This window comes from Macrobrachium rosenbergii, chromosome 9 (assembly GCF_040412425.1).
Source record: "Macrobrachium rosenbergii isolate ZJJX-2024 chromosome 9, ASM4041242v1, whole genome shotgun sequence".
NCBI classification, from domain to species: Eukaryota; Metazoa; Arthropoda; class Malacostraca; order Decapoda; family Palaemonidae; genus Macrobrachium; species Macrobrachium rosenbergii.
The window spans coordinates 20507775-20528119 of NC_089749.1; the positions used below are offsets into that span (position 1 = coordinate 20507775).

The 20345-nt window shown below is 42.8% G+C and overlaps 1 protein-coding gene across 1 annotated transcript in view; it reads left to right on the forward strand.

Annotated features, from left to right (window-relative positions):
* Nucleotides 1-20345, forward strand: part of Xpd (general transcription and DNA repair factor IIH helicase subunit Xpd) — a 40690-nt gene that overhangs the window by 13216 nt on the left and 7129 nt on the right. Inside the window, 6 exon segments of the mRNA XM_067108506.1 lie at nt 153-276; nt 7543-7639; nt 8653-8777; nt 16981-17115; nt 19554-19668; nt 19670-19768. Coding sequence (XP_066964607.1) covers nt 153-276; nt 7543-7639; nt 8653-8777; nt 16981-17115; nt 19554-19668; nt 19670-19768 — 695 coding nt within the window.

Consider the following 20345-nt stretch of genomic DNA (forward strand, 5'->3'; position numbering starts at 1 on the left):
ACAACTTCCATTACAGAAAGAATTTAATTGTTAGGATCATATGGAATAATGTTGTTGATTAAAACTTTTTTATTGAAAATGTCACAGGAATTTATACTCCCTTGAAATTGAAGTTCTTACAAGCGAATATTACCCTTATTTTTTTCTTTCAGGTTTTGCAGGCAAATATCGTGGTATACAGCTACCATTATCTATTAGATCCAAAGATTTCTGAAATTGTATCCAAAGAAATGAAGAGTGAAGCCTGTGTTGTGTTTGATGAAGCGCATAATATTGGTGAGAAGTTGTACTCTGTTTTTTCATGATAAGGAAAGTAGAATATATATTCCCTTATAACTTCTTGATAGCCCTGTTCTCCCAGGAAAGAGCTTAATTAATTTTCATAAGCAACAAATACAAATACCACAAATTTTCATAAGCAACAAATACAAATACCACAACACAAGCATTTATACTCATGCTTGAATACTGTACACTCTGAATCAGTTCAGATTTGAGTGATAAAACTGAATCATCAGATGTTTTGATAAAAGATCCTGGGAGAAAGGAAGAATTTAGTGGATCTTCATTACATGGATGTACGTACATAGATGTTGTCATATTGCCGCTCATAGTCAACAGTATTTAGAAACATTTCTTCTGCCATATACATTATTGCAATACAACATTCATACCTTTTCATTTTTAGATAGGTTGAAGTACTGTTTTGTTCATGAAACTTACCTGTCAGATATATATATAGCTGTATTCTCTGTTAGTCCGACAGAATTTCAAAACTTACGACACACGCAGTGGGAGATCAGGTGGTTAGTACCCATTCCCGCCGCTGGGAGGCGGGTATCAGGAACCATTCCCATTTTCTATTCAGATTTTCTCTGTCGCCGGTACTGTCAACACTTGTTTTCAGTACCTCCGTCTTGGATTTCGGATAAAACTTGATTGTCACTTGAGTATTGGTTTGATTTTTGGTTTTTTGACTTGGACTTGTGGCTAGGCATACGCTATTGTGGATTGTTTTGGATTTGGCTTTGTTTTTTCCTGGGAGTAAGATGTCTGAATCTAGTTCTTCTAGTTATCGAGTTTGCCGTGTGCAAGACTGTAAGGTGAGGCTACCGAAAATTTCGTAGATCCTCACACTGTATGCTCGGGTTGTAGAGGACATGTTTGTTTGTTGAATGACCGATGCAAGGAGTGTGAATCTTTGTCTGATGCTAGTTGGAGGACTTATGATTCTTATGTGAGAAAGCTAGAGCGAGATAGGCTCAGGAGGTCTTCCTCCAGAAGTGGTAGGAGTCAGGGTAGTGTGCTTTCACCTGTTAACCCTCCTGTAGACGTAGCTCTTCCTAACCCTGTGGTGTTGCCCCAACCCTGGGGTTGTGTCTGCGGATGGTGATGCCCTGGCGATTATTATGTCTTCCATTCGTACCTTGAAGCTAATATGCTCGCTCTTCAAAGTGCTGTGAAGTGCAGTGATAGTGTCCGTCCCCTAGTGTTGTGGAGGGGGCGTCAGATCGGCCGTATAACGCCTCTAGGTCTAGACCTCTGTCGGACTCCCAGGACTCAGGGAGTGGGCAAGTCGAAAGCCGCAAGAGGGTTACGCGGACCCCCACCGATCTGGCGTCCCTTCGCATGTCCTGATGACGCTTCCCAGGCTGCCAAGGATCGTGCACGGGCACGAATCCTTAAGATTGCTTCTCTTCCCCGATTCCTCCTCCCGCGGGAATGGAAATCTCGGGATTCTCGCCCTTTGAAGAGAAGCTTCAAAGAAGGGGGCGCTTCACGTCCCCTTTTCTCGTGACGCTCTTCGCTCTTCTCCGGAGGATTTTGACGCCATCCCACCGCAGAAGAGGACCAGGGCGTCATCGGACGATGACGCTTTTGAGCGCTCCGCCGCTCCAGAAAGAAGGCTGTTGCTTCCCTGTGAGAAGCAAGAAGGCGTCCCCTCGCCCCTCTTCTTCTCATAGGATCAGTCCTTCTCCTGAAGTAGAATCTTCTCCTACTCGTAAGCTGCTCCTTGGCATGCAGGAGCAATTGGCTTCTTTAATGGCCCAGAAGGAGACCGATGCGTGTCGTCGTCGAAAGGATTCCCGGCTGCCGATCAAGAGGTCTAAACCTTCCCCTTCTCCTTCTCCTCGCTCGTCGCCGCTCATGCCGCCGCCCGCTAGAAGTCCTGTTGCTCAGCGTTTTACTGGACTTGGCAGGGATCGCAATTTCCCGCTTTCTGATACGCTTCACGCTGCCAGGCTTGACGCCCCTCGCTACGACGACCCTCTTGTTTCTCGTCATGACGCTTCTCATGCTGCCAAGCGTGACGCTTCTCATGCTGCTAAGCGTGACGCTTCTCATGCTGCTAAGCGTGACGCTTCTCATGCTGCTCGGCAGGACGCCTCCCTTGCTGCTCGACATGACGCCTCCCTTGCTGCTCGTCATGACGCCTCCCTGGCTGCTCGTCAGGACGCCTCCCTTGCAGTTCGTCAAGACGCCTCCCTTGCTGCTCGGCACGACGCCTTTCTTGCTGCGAGGCATGACGCCTCCCTCGCTGCTCGCACTCACCAGGACTCTCGTCGGATCGGTCGTCAAGAAGCTCGTCGGGATTCTCGTCAGGAAGGGGGAACTCCGCCGTCGAGACTCTCATTTTGATTCTTCTGCTCGTGACTTTCGTGACTCCTCTCGGACTTCTTCCAAGCAGAAGTCCCTTTTGCATGTTGGTCTGCAAGGACTTCGTCCTTCCGGTTCTTCTCCTGCCCCTTCCGTTGCTCCTGTGGAAGAAGGAGAGCTTTCTTGCGCTTCGGATCCTGCAGTTGAGGATCAGACATCTTCTTCTTCAGCTTCTGCAGACTACCAAGTCTTAACTAGGCTGCTGAAAGACTTGTTTGGGGACAAGTTTCAACCCTCTGCTCCTCGCCCTCCCCCCTCGCAGCTTACCTCGTCTAAGTCACAAAAGTCTTCTGGTTTTGTGAAGATGGCTACGTCTCTCTCTACGAAGAGGGCCTTTAGCAAGGTTCAAGAGTGGATGGACTCCAGGAAGGCTCAGTGCAAGACTTCTTTCGCCCTACCTCCATCAAGATTGAGTGGAAAAGCAGGAATTTGGTACGAGACAGGAGAGGAGGTTGGTTGGAGAGTTCCTTCCTCTTCCCAAGGGGATTTTGCCAGCCTTGTGGACGCTCCCAGAAGGTCTCTCCTTTCTTCAGCTAGGCGTGTTGGTCTTTATCTGAGTTGATCACCATCTGAATGGCCTTTTCAGGTCCTTAGAAGTTTTTAACTTTTGGACTGGTGCCTCTTGAAGTCTTGGATTTGCAGGCTCCTTTAGCCTACTCCATTAGCCTGGGAGACTTGTTTAGTGCACCTATCCTGTATGGACAGCGGTTAGGGATGAGCTCGGTCCTGGCTGTACTTTCTGTGCGGGCCTTTTAAACACCAGGCCATTTACTGCCTCATCCACCAAAGTCAGTCTCTCCTACTCAGAAGGCAGAATTGTTGTTGGCTCCCGTTTTCAGGCCATCTTTCCCCAACCCTTAGTCAAGGATCCCCTCTCCTCACATTGCAGAGGAGGCCCTCCAGGACCTCTTGCCCAGTCTTCTAGACGATCCTGCAGCCCCTCGACTTCTTCCCTTGGACAGACTTCCAGGATTCAGAGCCCTTTCATGGAAGACCTTCCTCGAGATCTTCTCCCCCGAGGTAGGAGTGTCCCTCAAGAGGTAGAGGCCTTCTAAGACCAGGGGCAAGAAGTGACTCCTTAAACCTTCAGACACCGGTGGAGCCAGGCTCCTTTCTTTTGCAAAGCCTGGAGGAGAGGGACGGACACCTGGTCCTCAAGTCGTCGAAAAGGGATACAAGATCCATTCCTCCGTGTCACCCTTCCTGTGACTCTGAGCCATAGATCATCGCCATCCTTCATCAGGGGCGCAACAAATTCTCTTCAACCTGCTCGATCAAATGCTCGAGAAGGCTGTGGAGCAAGTCTCCGCTTTACAATCCCCAGGCTTTTACAACAGACTGTTTCTGGTTCGAAGCAGTCAGGGGTTGGAGACCAGTTCTGGATGTCAATGCAAGTTGAACCATTTCGTTCTGAAGGAAAAGTTCGCGAATGGAGACGTCCCGGTCTGTCATAAGAGCCCACAAGACCAGGCGACTGGATGGTTTCTCTCGATTTCAGGGCGCCCTACTTTCACGTTCTATACATCCTCTATCGAAATACCACAGAATTTGTCCTGCGGGGACAGGTTTCCAGTTCAGGGCCCTTTGCTTCGGGCTCAGCACAGCTCTATGGTCTTCACGATCTATGATGAGAAATGTTGCAGATGATGGCTTCGCCTTGGAGAATAAGAATCTCCCTTTATTTGGCCGATTGGCTCATTCGAGCCCGTCTTGACAAGTGTCTGGAGGATCTTCACCCATGCGACTTTGACCTTGACGAAGTCCTGGGACTTCTGGTGAATTTCGAAAAGTCATCGGCCCGACTCAGTCCATCGTTTATCTGAGGTTCAGATGGATTCCAGTAACTTTCCAGCATTTCCATCTCAAGAAAAGACAACTTCAGTGTTTAGAAAAAGTTCTCAGCCTTCTGAGAAAGAAACATGCCAGTGAGGAATGGATGAGTCTGCTGAGGACCATTTCATCACTGGAGAAGTTTTGTTTCCTAGGAGACTGCACCTCAGACCGCTTCAATTCTTCCTTGCGAAACTGGCCGATAAAAGGGAGAATCGGGGCTTCTCTGAGTATCTGCCCGAGTTTCACCTTGGTGGTGGCTCCGACCCTCTGAAGTTGGCAGAAGGTTTTCTCTTTTTAGAACCCCGGCCTAGTGTTGTTTTCCTGCTCTCCCAGGGAGGATGGGGGCAACACAGGAGGGAAGAAGTGTCGGACGGCACCTGGAGAGAATGTGTCCTGGCATAAACCTCAAAAAGCAAAACAGCATTCAGTTGGCCTTCTTTTGCTGGGGGCGGTAAAGTCTCACCGAGTTGTCAATCAGCTTTCGGACAACTGCACAAGCCCTTTTCATTTCAAACAAAACTCACTCCACCTGTTAAGCGCAAGAAAAAAAACATTCTTCTGTATTACAGGCCGATAAAAGAAAACAAAGATCCAGACGAGGGTTTGTTGCAGGCGTGAAGGCGACGTGCGGATCTCCCCAAAAAGCGACAAGAGCTCCCGACCGAATGGATCCCTACAGAGAGAGTGTGTCAGAGCCAACTCCAACAGGAACCACTCAGCCATCCCTTGGTAGATCTCTTCTCTCCTCAAGAGACTCTCTCTCTCTCCTCTTCTCTCTACCCCTCTCTCTCACCAACGTTGAGACTCTCTCAAAAACAGATCTTCTTTGGGATTGGTCTAGGATGGACCTTATGCCTTTTCCCAACGCACAAAATCATCGGAAAGTCATCCCAGAAGTTTGCGTCGTCGGAAGGGGCGTTCGATGGCGTTGATCATTCCCATTTTGGCTCTTCTTTCAGGAGATTCAGTTCTACATTCATGTCCTTCTCTAGTAGACTTTCCGAGTCTCTGCCGCCTGATTTCAGTCGAATCTCACTCAGACAACCCCGTTCGAGAGGCCTCCACAAAAAACCTTCCGCTCTGTGTCTGGCTGCATTCAACTTCGAGAAACTGGCCAGAGCGAGAGGTTTTCTAGACCAATCACTCAAATCTATTGCTCTTGCTCTTCCCTTTCTCTCTTCCAACAATTTGTACTAACCCTAGTGGTTCCGTTTTTAGGAGATGGTGTAGAAAGAAGCCCGACATTTCCTCCATACGTTCTACCTCCATCCATTCAGCACATGATAGCAGACTTCCTCTTTTTTCTGAGGAGTGATGTGAAACTTGCAGTCTCGACTATAAAAGGGTATAGAAGCATGCTTTCATCCGTTTTTAGGCATAGAGACTTGGATCTGTCTAACAACAGAGACCTTCACGATCTCTTCAGATCCTTTGAAACCTCGAAGGTGCCTCGGCTAAGGACTCCTTCTTGGAATTTGGATGTTGTGCTTCGGTTCCTCATGTCCAGTTCGTTTGAGCCTCTTCGTTCTGCGTCATTGAGGAACATTACTAGAAAGACTATTTTTCTAACCGCTCTAGCAACGGCAAAGAGGGTTAGTGAACTGCAAGCCTTTAGTAGGCATATAGGCTTTAAAGGGCATAACGCTGGTTTGTTCCTTAAGCCCTTCCTTTTAGCGAAAAATGAAAGCCCGTCTAACCCTTGGCCCAAGAGTTTCAAATCAAGGGTATGGCTGAAATCCTTATTCAAGAGCCAGAGAGTCCTTTGCCCTGTTAGGGCTCTCAAAGTCTACTTAGACAAGACGAAGGAAAGTCGAGGTCCCTCAGATAGTTTATGGTGTTCCGTAAAGAGACCGGACTTACCTATGTCAAAGAATGCTCTGGCTTTCTTTCTGAGAGATACGATTAAAGAAGCCCATTCATCCTGTCAAGACTCTGATTTGAAACTTCTGAAAGTCAATGCTCACGAGGTGAGGGCGGTTCTGCGACTTCAGTGGCTTTTCAGAAAAATATGTCACTCAGCAACATTCTGGGTGCCACATTTTGGCGGAGTTAACTCTGTGTTCGCTTCACACTACCTGAGAGATGTGAAGACGACATATGAGAACTGCTTCTCGCTAGGACCATACGTTTCCGCAGATACTTTCCTGGGGGCAGGGGATGACACTCATCCTATCCTATAGAAAATGGTTGGATAGTGTTTTTATGGTTGTTGGGTCGACTGCCTGTGGCGGACTTCCCAATCGTTAGCTTTAGTTGCGTTATCCTAACTTAGTTAGGCTTGGTCAGGTGGTTGGTTTTGCTTCGTTTGCCCTCATTGTATGGTCAATATGGTCTTGTCACACTGTGGTCACGTCCCGTTGACAGATCATCTAGAACTCACCAGCTATACAGGTCACACCCTTGCTGGAGACTCTAGTTAAGCAGAAGCGGACTTGGGTGACAGTAATCACGAAGTCAGCTATGCTAACAGGTAAGGAACCAAAATATCTTTCACCTACTTGTAGTGTGTTTTTTCCAAATCCTATTCTGTCTGTACCCACCTCCAATGGTGGTATTCAGCTATATATATATCTGACAGGTAAGTTTCATGAACAAAATGATATTTTAATGATAAAATAAAGTTTGTTCATACTTACCTGGCAGATATATATATTCATAGTGCCCGCCCACCTCCCCTCAGGAGACAGTGGCACTAGAAAATCTGAATAGAAAATGGGAATGGTTCCTGATACCGCCTCCCAGCGGCGGAATGGGTACTAACCACCTGATCTCCCACCGCGTGTGTCGTAAGTTTTGAAATTCTGTCGGACTAACAGAGAATACAGCTATATATATATCTGCCAGGTAAGTATGAACAAACTTTATTTTATCATTAAAATATCATATTTGCAAGAAGTACAGGTTTAGGTACTGTATTTGCAAGAAATACAAAGCATGAAGTAATTGCATGACATTTTACTAATTTATATTCTGTTTAATTATTTTGATGGTAATTTTTCCTTTAGGAACTCTCGGATAATAGTTTTTCTCTCTTTTTTTTTTTGTTGACAGATAACATTTGTGTAGACTCCATGAGTATCAGTATCAACAGAAAGGTTTTAGACAAAGCCAAAAATTGCATATCCACTCTACATGATCACATTCAGAGGTAGGTTAAATATTTTTCCAGGTGATTACAATCATTGATGGAATATAAAATCTGTGGTCACATAAGACCTATCCCCAATTTCAGGTTGGAATTGGGAAAAAATTTTGTATTTTCCTGGGGTAGCCTGACATAACTATTGAATCCCCATGAACATACAATTTGTTTATTTAACTAAATGGATTCCTATTGTATAATCTCTTGCCCTATGCTGTAAACCTTTATATATTATATACCCATAACTGTAAAATAGTTTTATGTAGGATGTCTGCAGTTGCTAGATGTACAGTACAAGTTTAACCAGTTTTTAGTCTCTTTAGTTAATCAAATGGTATCAGAAAAGTGCTGTACTCTCTTCCTTTTGTACAGTACATTAACCTTTATTTTGCAATATATAAAAAATTGTAAATCTATTTTTGGAAAGAACCTTAAGGACTTCAAAAAAAAAATAGAGTAGGCTAGTATTAAATATCTTGTATTTTTGTTATGAATTATTAAAGCATTGTCATTTTTAATAAAATAATGCATATTATGCTTACTTAAATGTGGATTAATTCTTTTATTATAAAATACTCCAGCGCTGCTTTAACCTTCTACGTGGTGCTCAATCACCCGAATATTTCAACTCTACCCTGCCTTTCCAAACGCCTTTTACCATTCTTGGATAGCTATTAATTGATGTGGCTGTCCATCCTTGTGTATTTGCTAAGCTTAATTTTTAAGTGCTATAATTTTAATATTTTCAGGGATAAAAACTTTGTGGTTCTATATATAATACATCCAAGGGCTAAGGTCATACTTATCGGCCAAAGGTCATTTAGGAGTTTAACAGTGCCTGTAATTTTGAACTAGATAAGGTAGAGATTTCATATTTGGCTTACTTACTCCTCTTATCAAGCTATAGATAAAATATCAAATATAAGGTTGCCATCAGTGGGGATTTTAATGTTTTGCAAGCATCTTGTTTATGCATACTATACAGTTTTGTCAAGGAAAATGTAATCTATTTATTCTAGAATAAAGGAATCTGATAGCAATCGTTTACAAGATGAGTACAACAGATTAGTTGCAGGCCTTCGTCAGGCAGCAAGAAGTGAAGATGTAGTAGCTAATCCAATTCTTCCTAATGATATTTTAGAAGGTTTGTATTAATTTTTATTATTCTTTAGTATTAACATTGGTCTTCAGAGAAAGAAAAAAATTCTCTTCTACCATCTCCCTGCCATTTTAAAAATTTGTTTTATTTTATACATTTTGTTCATCAAACCCAGCAGAATATATATTGCTGTATTCTCAGTGCCGACAGAAATTCCAATCTTCGGAACTGGTAGTGGGCCACTAGTTAATACCCATTCCCTCCTCCAGGAGGCGTCTCGGTAACCATTCCCATTTTCTATTCAGATTTTCTCTGTCGCACAACTGTCAACAACTGTTTTCAGTACCTCCGTCTCCTTTAAGTTAACTCGTTATTTTCCACCTTAAGTATTCACATCATGACTTTTGGTTTTTGTCTTTGGAATGTGGATTGGCATACGCTTTTGTGGAATTTGGCAATCACTCTTTGGATGATGTCTGGATCTCCTTATACTGGCTTATCTATGTTGTGATAGAATGAGTTTGGGTGAGGCTACGAAAGTTTAAATCCTCATCTTTATATGCATGAGGTGTAAATTCAGGTTGCTTGATAAATGATCCTCTTTGCCTCCCCACCCTGCTAATTTATTAGTTCAGGATTTCATTCTCACTAATAGTGCTCTTTTGCACCTCTGGATCTAAAATATTATCTATTCCTTCAACTCCATAGATTGAGCAGTCAATCGATAATAAACCAGAAACAATAGTAGCTGCTGTCAGTCAAAGTGCCGCCTTCGTACGTACTTCGTCAGGCATTCGCTGAAGAAGGATATTCAATAAAGTCCATTTCCTCAGACTATGTTGTTACAACAAAATCAAACACTTATGGAGTTATTAAGGAAATGTAAGGATCTGTTTTTGGACCCCATCAGAGTGACGTCACGTAGGCAATGGCTGCCTCTAGTAAAAAAAATGAAACAAGCGCTTTCGCGAGTTCAAAGTAATCAAGGCTATCAGCGTTAAGATGCCATAATTTACTCCAATATCATATCAAACATTAGTTTTAGTCAGGAATTGAGGAGATAGCCTTCCTTGATTTTTGTTAACCTGCCATCCCAGGTTTTATCGCCGAATACTGATTTAAATCTACATCCCCTTTCCTTTGCAAATTCAAGTACTAGGCTAAGCGGGGTTGAACTTCCATCCATTTTTTAGCCTATTTCACAATAAAATGACTGGGGGCCTTTCTGTCAAATCATGCTCTCAATCACACAAAATCACTTTCCTCCATGTACACCCCCAATTTCTATTACAGTGCACTCTTCCCAACTACTGCTACCCCTAAATTTCAATCCTCTGCACTTCCCCCTGACATGCCGTCTCACACATGTTCGGCTGGACTCGCCATCGTTCCAGCTCCATAAGCAGCTATCCTGGACTCTTCTGTATCTACGTAAGGCAATCCAATCTGCCGTGCAGGGCAACACTCGGCTGGACCACCAGCGTGGCACTCGCATCAGTCTATCCTGGACTCTTCTGTAGCTGCTCAGCAACCTTCTCTCGCTGCATCAGGGCCTCGGCTGGAGGATCCATCGTGGCGCTCGCTCAGCTTCCTGGATTCTTCTGTAGCTGCTCGTCAGGGCCCTCTTCTCGCTGCCGTGCAGGATACATTTCGGATTTCCATTCGGGAGGGGCGCCTCTTTGTTTGCTCAGTGGCCTTCCAGAGCAATCCAATTCTCTGCGGGCAGTTACCACATAGGACATTCCCAGGGCCTACCTTCTCCCATTGAACAGGAGAACCTTGTCACTCGGAGCCTGCAGTCGCCCAAGCCTCCCCTTCCATCGTCCACTACCAGGTGTTAACCGGCCTTTCTTAGGACTTGTTTGGCGACAAGTTTCAAACCCACCTCCACTCTCTCTCCTCCTTCGCTTTGCACATCTAAAACGAGAAGGCGCGGGGTTTGTCAGATGACCTTCCTCTCTGGCGACACTACTTCCAGAACCCATCCAACACCTGGATGGAGGAACAAACCCATCAAGATTCATTTGCCCTGCTGCCTCCGTCCAAGCTGGCGGCAAGGCAGGTATGTGATAGACACTATCAGGCGGCGGCTCAAGAAGTTCAGCCGTTGTCCCAGGAGACTTGGCTGGTACTCTCTCACATGGCTACCTAGAAGGTCCACTTTACTGTCGGCTGCCAAGTGTCCTGGACAATGTCGGAATCTTCACCATTGAAAACTGTTCTCCCCATGGAGGTCTTTCGTGGATCTGGTGTTTGGGGCTCTAGGCGTCAGGATTTATGATTCTCTAACTCCATCTGCCTGGGGAGCTGTCCCGTGTTGAACTCATGGACCAGGCATCTATCCCCTGGCTCCCCAGGAACTGGCTAACCTCTTTGTACAGGCCTCTTGAAGAAGGGCCTACAGTGACAAAGTTTACAGCCTATTCTCCCTCACCAGTTCTTGGCCTTATACCGTTAGCTAAACTTTCATGCGATCAGCGAAGTTAAGCAATCTGGGTCTGGTCAATGCCCCGGATGGGTGACTCAGCCCTCTCAACTCCAGATGCCTATTGGCGTCATCGTTTACCAGTCAAATTTCTCCGTCGCAGAGGGCTTTGCTGTTCTCCCGTTTTCGAGCCATCTCTTCCCCCCAGTCCTTGTTCAAGGATCTCTCCTCCAGCTTGAAGGAGGCCACTCAAGACCTCTTGGCCCACTCGTCTAGGCGCCCGGCAGTCCCTTTGATGTCGTTGTCGGGTCAGACCTCCAGGAAGTAGAAGCCCTTTCGTGGAGGAGCTTCTTCCTCGAGATCTTCTCCCCGAGGTAGAGGTCTTTTCAGAGGCGGAGCCCCGCCTAAACCTTGGGGCAGGAAGTGATTTGCAGCGCCTCCAGACACCTGTAGGAGCCAGGCTTCTTTCGTTTGCGAGAGCCTGGAGAGCAAGAGGGGCAGACACCTGGTCCCTTGAAGTTATCTTCCAGAGGATACAAGATCCTCTGTTCCTTCGCTCACCACTTCTGTCCTCTTCCCCGGATCTGTTCCCTCACATTCCATCAAAGAGAAGCAACAGATTCTTTCACTATTAGGCAAATGCTCCTTGGAGCAAGTCCTGGAGCTGGACTCCTTTCTTTCCGACTGTTCCTGGTTTCGAAGCACGTTCGGGAGGAGAACCAGTCCTCCAGTGGACCGAACCCCTGGTGAAGGAAAGTTCCGCGACAGGCGTCCCATTTCTGTTTTACCCACCATCAAGACCAGAACTTTTATCTATACTCCTCTGGACTTCCAGGGCTTGCTTTCTCTTCCCATACATCCCCCATTCAGGACTTTCATTTCTTTTTTGCCCGAGTGTTTCAATGCACCTCTTTAGCCGGGCTAAGCAAGCTCCCATGATCTTCACGATTATCATGAGAATGTGGCGAATGGCTTCACTTGGCGGTATTCTTATCTTGCTTTACCTGGCGATTGGCTCATCGAGCCTCTTCACAGTCAAGGTGTCTGGAGGACCTGAATGCAATTTAGAGTTGACAAAGTCCTAGGACTTCTAGTGAACGAAGAAAAGTCCCATCTGATCCAGCATGATCCATCGTCTATCTGAGGGTTCAGATGGTTTCAGTAGCTTTTCAAGCTTTTCCATCCAGGAACGTCAGTAACAATGCTTAGAAAAAGTCTCATCCTTCCTAGGAAGGAAAAAAAAAAAAGGTGAGGGAATGGGCGAGTTTGCTGGGACCATTTCCTCTCTGGAGAAGTTTGTTTCCCTGGGGAAGACTTCATCTTCAGGCCGCTCCAGTTTTCCTGAAAGGAAAACTGAATGAACAGGAGACTAGGAGACCCCATGAAGATCTCTCCCGTTTCCAAGATTCACCTGAGGTAGTGGCTCGACCCCTCGAGGTTGGCTCTCTCTTTCTCTATGCCCTCAGAGCCCCGACCTGGTGTTGTTTTCTCCTACGCTCCCAGGGAGGATGGGGATGCAACACTAGGAGGGAAAGCAAATTTCAGGCACCTGGAGGGGGGAACAGGTGTCCTGGCATCAATCTCAAGGAATGGGGCGATCCTGCTGGCCCTTCAATGTTCGAGCCAAGTGTCAGGCGAGTCGTACAAGTAAATTCAGACAACTCCACAGCCCTGGCATTTGCCTCAAGAAACAGGGAGGAACTCGTTCCCGGTCCCTGTTCGCCTGGCGAAGGAGATCCTGCTTTGGGACCATGCGGGGGATCCACGATCCTTGCGAGGGTTCGTTGCGGGAGTGGAGAATATCGGCGGATCTTCTCGGTTGACAGCGGCAGCTTCTACTGACCGATGGACCCTTCAGGAAGTATGTCTCAGGAGCTGTGGAGGTTATGGGGGCGTCCTTGGTAGATCTGCTCAGGCAGCCCCATTTCGAAGGTACCTCAAAACTTCCCCGCTCTGAGTCTAACTGCATTTAGACTATCAGCCCGACAACAAGGATCTTCACGATCTCTTGAGATCCTTTGAGACTGTCAAGGTACCTCATTCAGGGCCCTCCCTGGAACCTGGATGTCGTCCTAAATTTTTTATGTCAAATACCTTCAAGCCTCTTTCTTGACGTCTCAAGAATGTGACAAGGAAGGTTTTTCTAACTGCTCTGGCTACGGCGAAGAGTTAGTGAACTGAGCTATCAATAATCATGTAGGTTTTAGAGCCATAATGCAGTATGTTCTCTAAGCGTATGTTCTTGCTAAAACGAGAACCCGTCTACCCCTTGGCCCAGGACCGAGATTAAGGGTATGACGGAGAATTCTCAGACATGAGCCAGAAAGAGTCATGTGTCCTGTCAGGGCTCTCAAATTTTATTTGCAAGACTGGAAAGTCGGGGTCCTTCCGGACAGTCTGTGTGTGCTCTGTCAAGAGCGGTTGCCTCTTTCTAAGAATGCACTGGCGTTCTTTTTTTAGAAGCACCATTTTAGATGCACTTTCGGACGTTCAAGACACTTTGAGTCTTTTGAAGTTAAAAGGCTCACGAAGTCTAGAGCCATTGCAACCTCAGTGGCTTTCCAGAAGAACATGTCCCTTTGCGATCTTCTGGGTACCACCTTCTGGCGAAAGCAACTGGCTTTGTTATACTTCACTACTCAATCTATGCACGTGAAGGCGAATAGAAGACTGCTATTGCTGGGACCATCGTTTCAGCACTCCAGATCGGCCATAACACTTCTAGGCCTGGACCTCCTGTGGGACTCCCAGGACCAGGGAGGGAGGCAAAGTCGAAAGCCACAGGAGGGTCACGGGGGGCTTCCCACCCTCTGGCGTCCCTTCGGCTAGGACCTGTTGTCGCTTCTGCTTAAACTCAGTGTTGCGGGCAACATACTCATCTATCCTTTAGAGGTTAAGAGTATATTTTAATCTTGATTTTGTTTTTTTACGTCAGATCGGTCCCCTGCAATCAAGGCCTGGACCTCTGTCGGACTCCCAGGACCAGGGAGGGCATGAAATCCAAGAGGGTTACTGGGGCTTCCCGATCTGGCGTCCCCGGAAAACCTGTTGGCGCTCTGGGTCAGGTGGTTGGTGATGCCCCGCCTGCCCCTCACAGTATGGCCTTATGATCTAGTCCCATTGTGGTCACGCCCGTGGACAGATCATCTAAAATCACCAGCTATATAGGTCACTATCTTGCTGGAGACTCTAGTAAAAACAAATTTCAGGCTTGGTGACAGTAATCACGAGAGTCAGCTATGCTAACATAGGCCTGGACCTCTGTCGGACTCCCAGGACCAGGAAGGGCATGTTCTCCACCTTAAGTTGGTTCCAACTTCCCAGAGGTCTGGCGTCCCTTCGAAGGTCCTGTTGATGTACTCGGTCAAGTGGTTGGTCGTTGCTCGTTTTGCTCTCACAGTATGGTCTTATGATCTAGTCCCATTGTGGTTATGCCCCGTGGACAGATCATCTAGAGACTCAAAAGCTATATTTGTCACTACCTTGCTGGACACTGTCAGTAAAGCAGAAGCGAGCCCCAGTGACTGTAATCACGAAGTCAGCTAATTAACAAGTAAGGAAAAAAGGCGTCAATCGCCTACTTATATTTGTTTCCTAAATTTTTGTCTCTTCCCACACTCAATGGTGGGATTCAGCTATATATATATCTAATATAAGTTGCATGAACAAAATGATATTTTAATGATAAAATAAAGTTTTGTTCATAATTGACCTGGTATTGATTATATAATCATAGTGCCCACCCTCCCTCCCCTCTCAGGAGACAGTGGCACTAGAAAATCTGAATAGAAAATGGGAATGGTTCCTGATACCCGCCTCCCAGCGGAGGGCATGGGTATAACCACCTGGCCCTATCAAGGACAGTTTTACTTTATCAGTTTTTGGTTTTTGTTCTGGACCGGGGAGAATACAGCTATATATATATCTGCCAGGTAATATGAACAAACTTTATTTCTATCATTAAAATATTTTATTCAATTTGTTGTATTGAACTGTTTCATGAGTGTTATTACATAACATTTGAGAAATCATGTACTGTACATGTATTCTGAGTGATAGTTGCATGTGAGTAATATTTCAAGATATATTAATGCCCAGAAAAATACTAATTCATATTGTACACCAAAAATCAAGACATCAAATAATTATTATATGAAGGCAGTGAAGTGGGATTTTCAGTAATGTACCCAGTATTGGCTCTCAATGTATAAAAATCAATTTACTTACTGATATGTATACCCCACAGCTTTAATGTAAATATCAACAAATCAAGAGAAAATATATTTTTGTAGTCATTCAGGAAATTGAATATGGTGCATTATACCTAAAACATTTGGAAACTTAATTTTTAGCTGGTTGCTAAATGAGTTTCATGATGGAATAGATAGATGATTCAGAGTAAAGTACTTACTCCTTAGTGTAGTAATCAAAATAACAATTAAAAAGGTTTCGGAAGATCTGCACAAAAAAGGATTCATATCTCGTGTACATCGTACAGTTTACTGACAACAGGCCTAACTTGAGTAGCACAAGAATAGTGCCCAGCTCCATAAACAATTTGATATGAAGTCATTTGCTACTAGATAGTCTGTTTGCCCTCTGCTCTTCAAGCATTCGTTATTACAATAACAACTAATCCTGTTAACCACAATACAATTGAGGCTATCAGTCGAGAAACATGCCAAGTGCCATCCTGGGTCAAAGTATTTTTTAATTTAATTTATTATGTTTTAAATGGCACAAATAATGTTTCTTACTTTCAAAAAACCATTACTGGTGAAAATTCATAAACCCAACATTCAAAAGCACGTAGCCTACTAAACTCATGATGGTAAAAACTCAAATAATCTTATTCCTATGTCCAACATTTCCAGAGTTTCTCACTGCAATGGAAACTAAAATGGTTTGTGACTCTTATTTTTAAATAGGGTTCTGAGTGTAATTTTGGATGCCTGTGCATCAACTCTTCACTCTCACCATTGTTGAAATTAATGCTATGCTTAGAGAATGGATGGAATATGTCCAACCATCTAAATTAATGCTATGCTTAGAGAATGGATGGAATATGTCCAACCATGTCTGAAGTTAACCCTATGCAGAGTGCAGTTCCCAAATCTGGTTTAAATTAATCCTATGCAAAAATGAATGGAATGGAATATGTCCAACCATCTAAGTTAATCCTATGCTTAGAGAATGGATGGAATATCTTTAAAACTATTTCTTGAATAATGTTAACTCTGATTCTCAAAAATTTAAAAAATAGTCATATCATTTTTTCATCCATGTATCATTTTGATTATTAAATTTCCAGTGAAACTAAGGAGTGCAGGATTTGAAAAACTAGTGTAATGTTTCACCCTCACAATTAAGGAGTCAATTACTCTTGCTGGCTATTGGTTGGGCAATAATTAATAACTTTACATCTAGTGGGCTGGTTAACCTACTTGATATATTGTGATGCTGATTGAATATAAATTAGTTAATAAGTAGATAATCCAGTAAGAAATTTATAAATCAGCAAGCTAACATTTATAAGAGGTTCTATCATAAGCTAAGTTAATTAAAGTACTAACGTTAAAAATAATCCGCTTAATATCTATAATACGATATATCAACATATGAATGTAAAAAATATAGCATGTTTTTTGTATGCTAAGGAGACTTACAGCCAAGCTGTTTAGTTTTCATAATATAATTTTATAAAATCATAACTCATATGCAGATATGAATCAAATAAGGTAACAAAACTGTCAAGCAATCCATTAACCTAATGTTCCAAATTTGATTTAATATCTGACTTTGAAACTATCTTGTTTCCCTCAGAAAATATACCTGGTACAATCAGAACATCTCGACTCCCCATATCATTCATGAGACTAAAGTATTTCCTAAAACATCGACTTACTGTAACCGTCAGTTTGTTCAAGAACTCCAGCAGTTTATTCTATAACAGAAAAAGCAGCAACAGTTTATTGAGCGATAACAAAGGAAGATTCCATACTTTTGCAGGACAATTTTTTAAGAGTTTTCTAACCAGTTATTTTTTGACTCAAAATTTTTGATTCAAATTAAGAAGATGATTAGAACAACCAAGTTTATGTTTTTGAGAAGAAAGACTAGAGGAGTTTTTTTAGGATGAAGGATAAACGTCTGAATTTCAAGGTAGTTTATTATGGCCATTAAACCCTTAGTTACTATATGACATAATGACATAAATTACACATGTTCTATGGACTTATCACTGAAATGACAGAAGGAAGCTGATTGTATTAGCTGAAAAACTGTCATTCTGAAGGAGGAAGAATAGTCAGGCATCCCCAGGCTGGTGTCCCTGTTTCTGTTGGAAGCTCCTACACACATGTAGTCAAAGGGCTGAGACAATTCCATATTTCAATTGCTTTTGTCTCAGGATGTTCAATTGCTTATGGCCATGGACTTTAGCCTTTGATTTGACATATAAAAATTTGGATATGCTCCCAGAACATTCCTGTCACTGACCGAGCAAAATGCTTAAAAGTGGAGTTGGAGTGATTGCTCCAGGAAAAGAGGGGAGAAATGCTACAGTAATGAATTTGGAGGTCAAGTAAATGGCTAAAGTGTTTAACAGCAACTAGGGGTCAAAGGATACCAAAAATGCCTAAAGTCAGTATGCTAGTAAACTGATAGCAGTAAATAAAAAAAGAGATATAATGTCTTTTATGTAAAATAAAAAGCATGATTTGTTGACCTTCCATTGTTATAAACTTTTTACTATCTGATCCACATGATACCACAAATGCATTAAAATATTTTTGACAATAAAATTGAGTGGTTAAGTATTGCTGCGTAACAAAAAGTTTGTTTTACTTTTTTGAAAAGTTAGACAAACAACCAGAATATTACGTGCTCGTTTTCCTTACAAATGAAACTCTTCAACGGGTCTCAGACCATCAGATTTCGATATGATGCTTTTGTCACAGTTTATGGCAAATTTATTTTTAAAATATCTAGTGATGGCCATTGTAATCATCAGAATCAAAGAGGTTGAAAAATGGATGGAGTTGAGGATGTCCTTCCCAGAATCTCAAAGGGTTAAAAGGACCAGACATTTTGGGTAGTGCAGGGACTCTAGCAGGACTGCTGTTATCTCTTTTTCTCGCCATCTGGACCTGAAAATTTATAACCATTAGCATTTGGTGTACCATATCTTACATGTTATCTTCCCATACACCTATATTTTTCTGGTTTTATGTCGTTGCAAAATAATGGCTCCTTCTCAATATACTAAAAAATGTCAAGTTGGGATGTTCATATAACACAACAATTAAACAAAAGCAAAGCAGTAATCTTTCTCCCTGAGTAAATGATATTACAGAATCAGTAAAGTAAAATTAAATGAATAAAAAAATGCCTCATGTTCATTAATTCACATCAGAAATTTACTAGAATCCTCTTGTCCTCACACTTCAAAATTCACTATCAGCAAGATACTCTGGCTCCACATATACAGTATGATATAAAACTGGTAATGCCTAGCTTGATGTCAAGTGGTAGGGATAGTCATTTGAGGGAAGAATCCAAGATATTTATTCCATATATCTTGCAACTCTGCTCTTGGCCAACCATGCCTTTCAGGAATTAGGATCAGATGTATCTTGTGAAAGAATTATAAGTATGTATTGCCAGCCCAAGTGAGTGTAGAAGTAGATCATGGGTTACTTCAAAGAGGAACAACATGGCTCAGTGTAAGATGTATTTCAATGTGGTTATCTTGTCTGTCAATAGTCGGAAAATTTGCCATGTAGCCTACTGTGGGAAAGGCTTTAATGGTAACTACCCATTTGAATGTAAAATGTGATGTTGTAAGATATGCACTGGATTTTAAGTGCACATTTAAACATGTACTCAAGATGTGTTAATATCATTGAACATAAAAAAGTAGACATACAAATGGGTAAAAAAAGGAGTAAATATCATTTCTGTTAAATTCAGGACAAACTGGAAAAAAAGGCAAAAGTTTGCATGGTAGTAACACCAATAAAATTAGATGAAATGTGTCGCACCAGACCCATTAGAAAATGTTCAAAGTAGACAATAACAGCAGGACTAAATATGCTACTTAGCAGTAAAGTCTGTGGAATAATTTGAGAGTGGTAGTTTTGAATTGAACACATGTGACAATAGAATTTTAAGATATGTGTCCAAAGTGACACTTCAAAATTGTAATATGAAAGTGACAAAAGGCATGTAGTGATCCAGTCGAGTTAGATGATAGACTTTTAGGAGGAATAGCCTCAAGTTCATCATGAACTAATGGAGAAAGCCCCTAAACTTAAAGGCAGTTCATGATGATATTTGACCTGACTTCAGACCTGCCTTAACCCAACCTAGATTTTTTTCTTCTTGATTTCCGTATCATGAAAAATTCATACACACTCATTGTTCCAGGTTTTGCTCAGAACGACTGTCTTCTATTGTAAGGTCACTAGAGCTAACACATGGTTGGAAAAGGCTCCTGTTTTGCCCAATGGCCTTTTACTTTGGTCATCTGACCTATCTACACCTTCACAGTGATAATTGAACCTTTTGAGGATAAAGCACCTAATATTCCAAATCCAATATTGTATTTGAGGTAAGTCATCTGAATGTGCTGGTGTTTTGTTTACTATGAACATAGAGTATGTAGATTCAATTTTTATGTAGTTATTTGCTGTGTTTTGGTTTTAAATGATCAGTTTGCATTTGGAGTCCAAAATGGATGTTTTTTTTTTACTGATTCCAAAACTTCAAAAATTTACTGTGTGAACATTTGCCTTCTCTCCTTTGTTTATCTCAACTTAACAAAATTAAATTCTAAATAATGGTTAATATAAGGCAATTTTTTAATGTCATAAAAGTGAAACTAAGACTGCTGTTGCTCACACATATAATGTATACATTTTAATAATAATGATGCTTTTTAAGTTAGTCTCAACTCATTTCTCCCTTTATGGTTACATAGTTGTTCTCTCTGTCATTGTGAGTTTTTGTCCCTTCCAAAGATTAAACCTGAACTTGGTACCAGCTGTGACTTGAATACCAAATCTTCAACATTCAGAGTGGAATGTAAATATGGCTTTTAAAATATACGTAGTTTATATTGACATCTAAACTGGTATAAATTACAACTCACGCTCTTTCCGTCTTATTTGCTACTACTGTGCATTTAA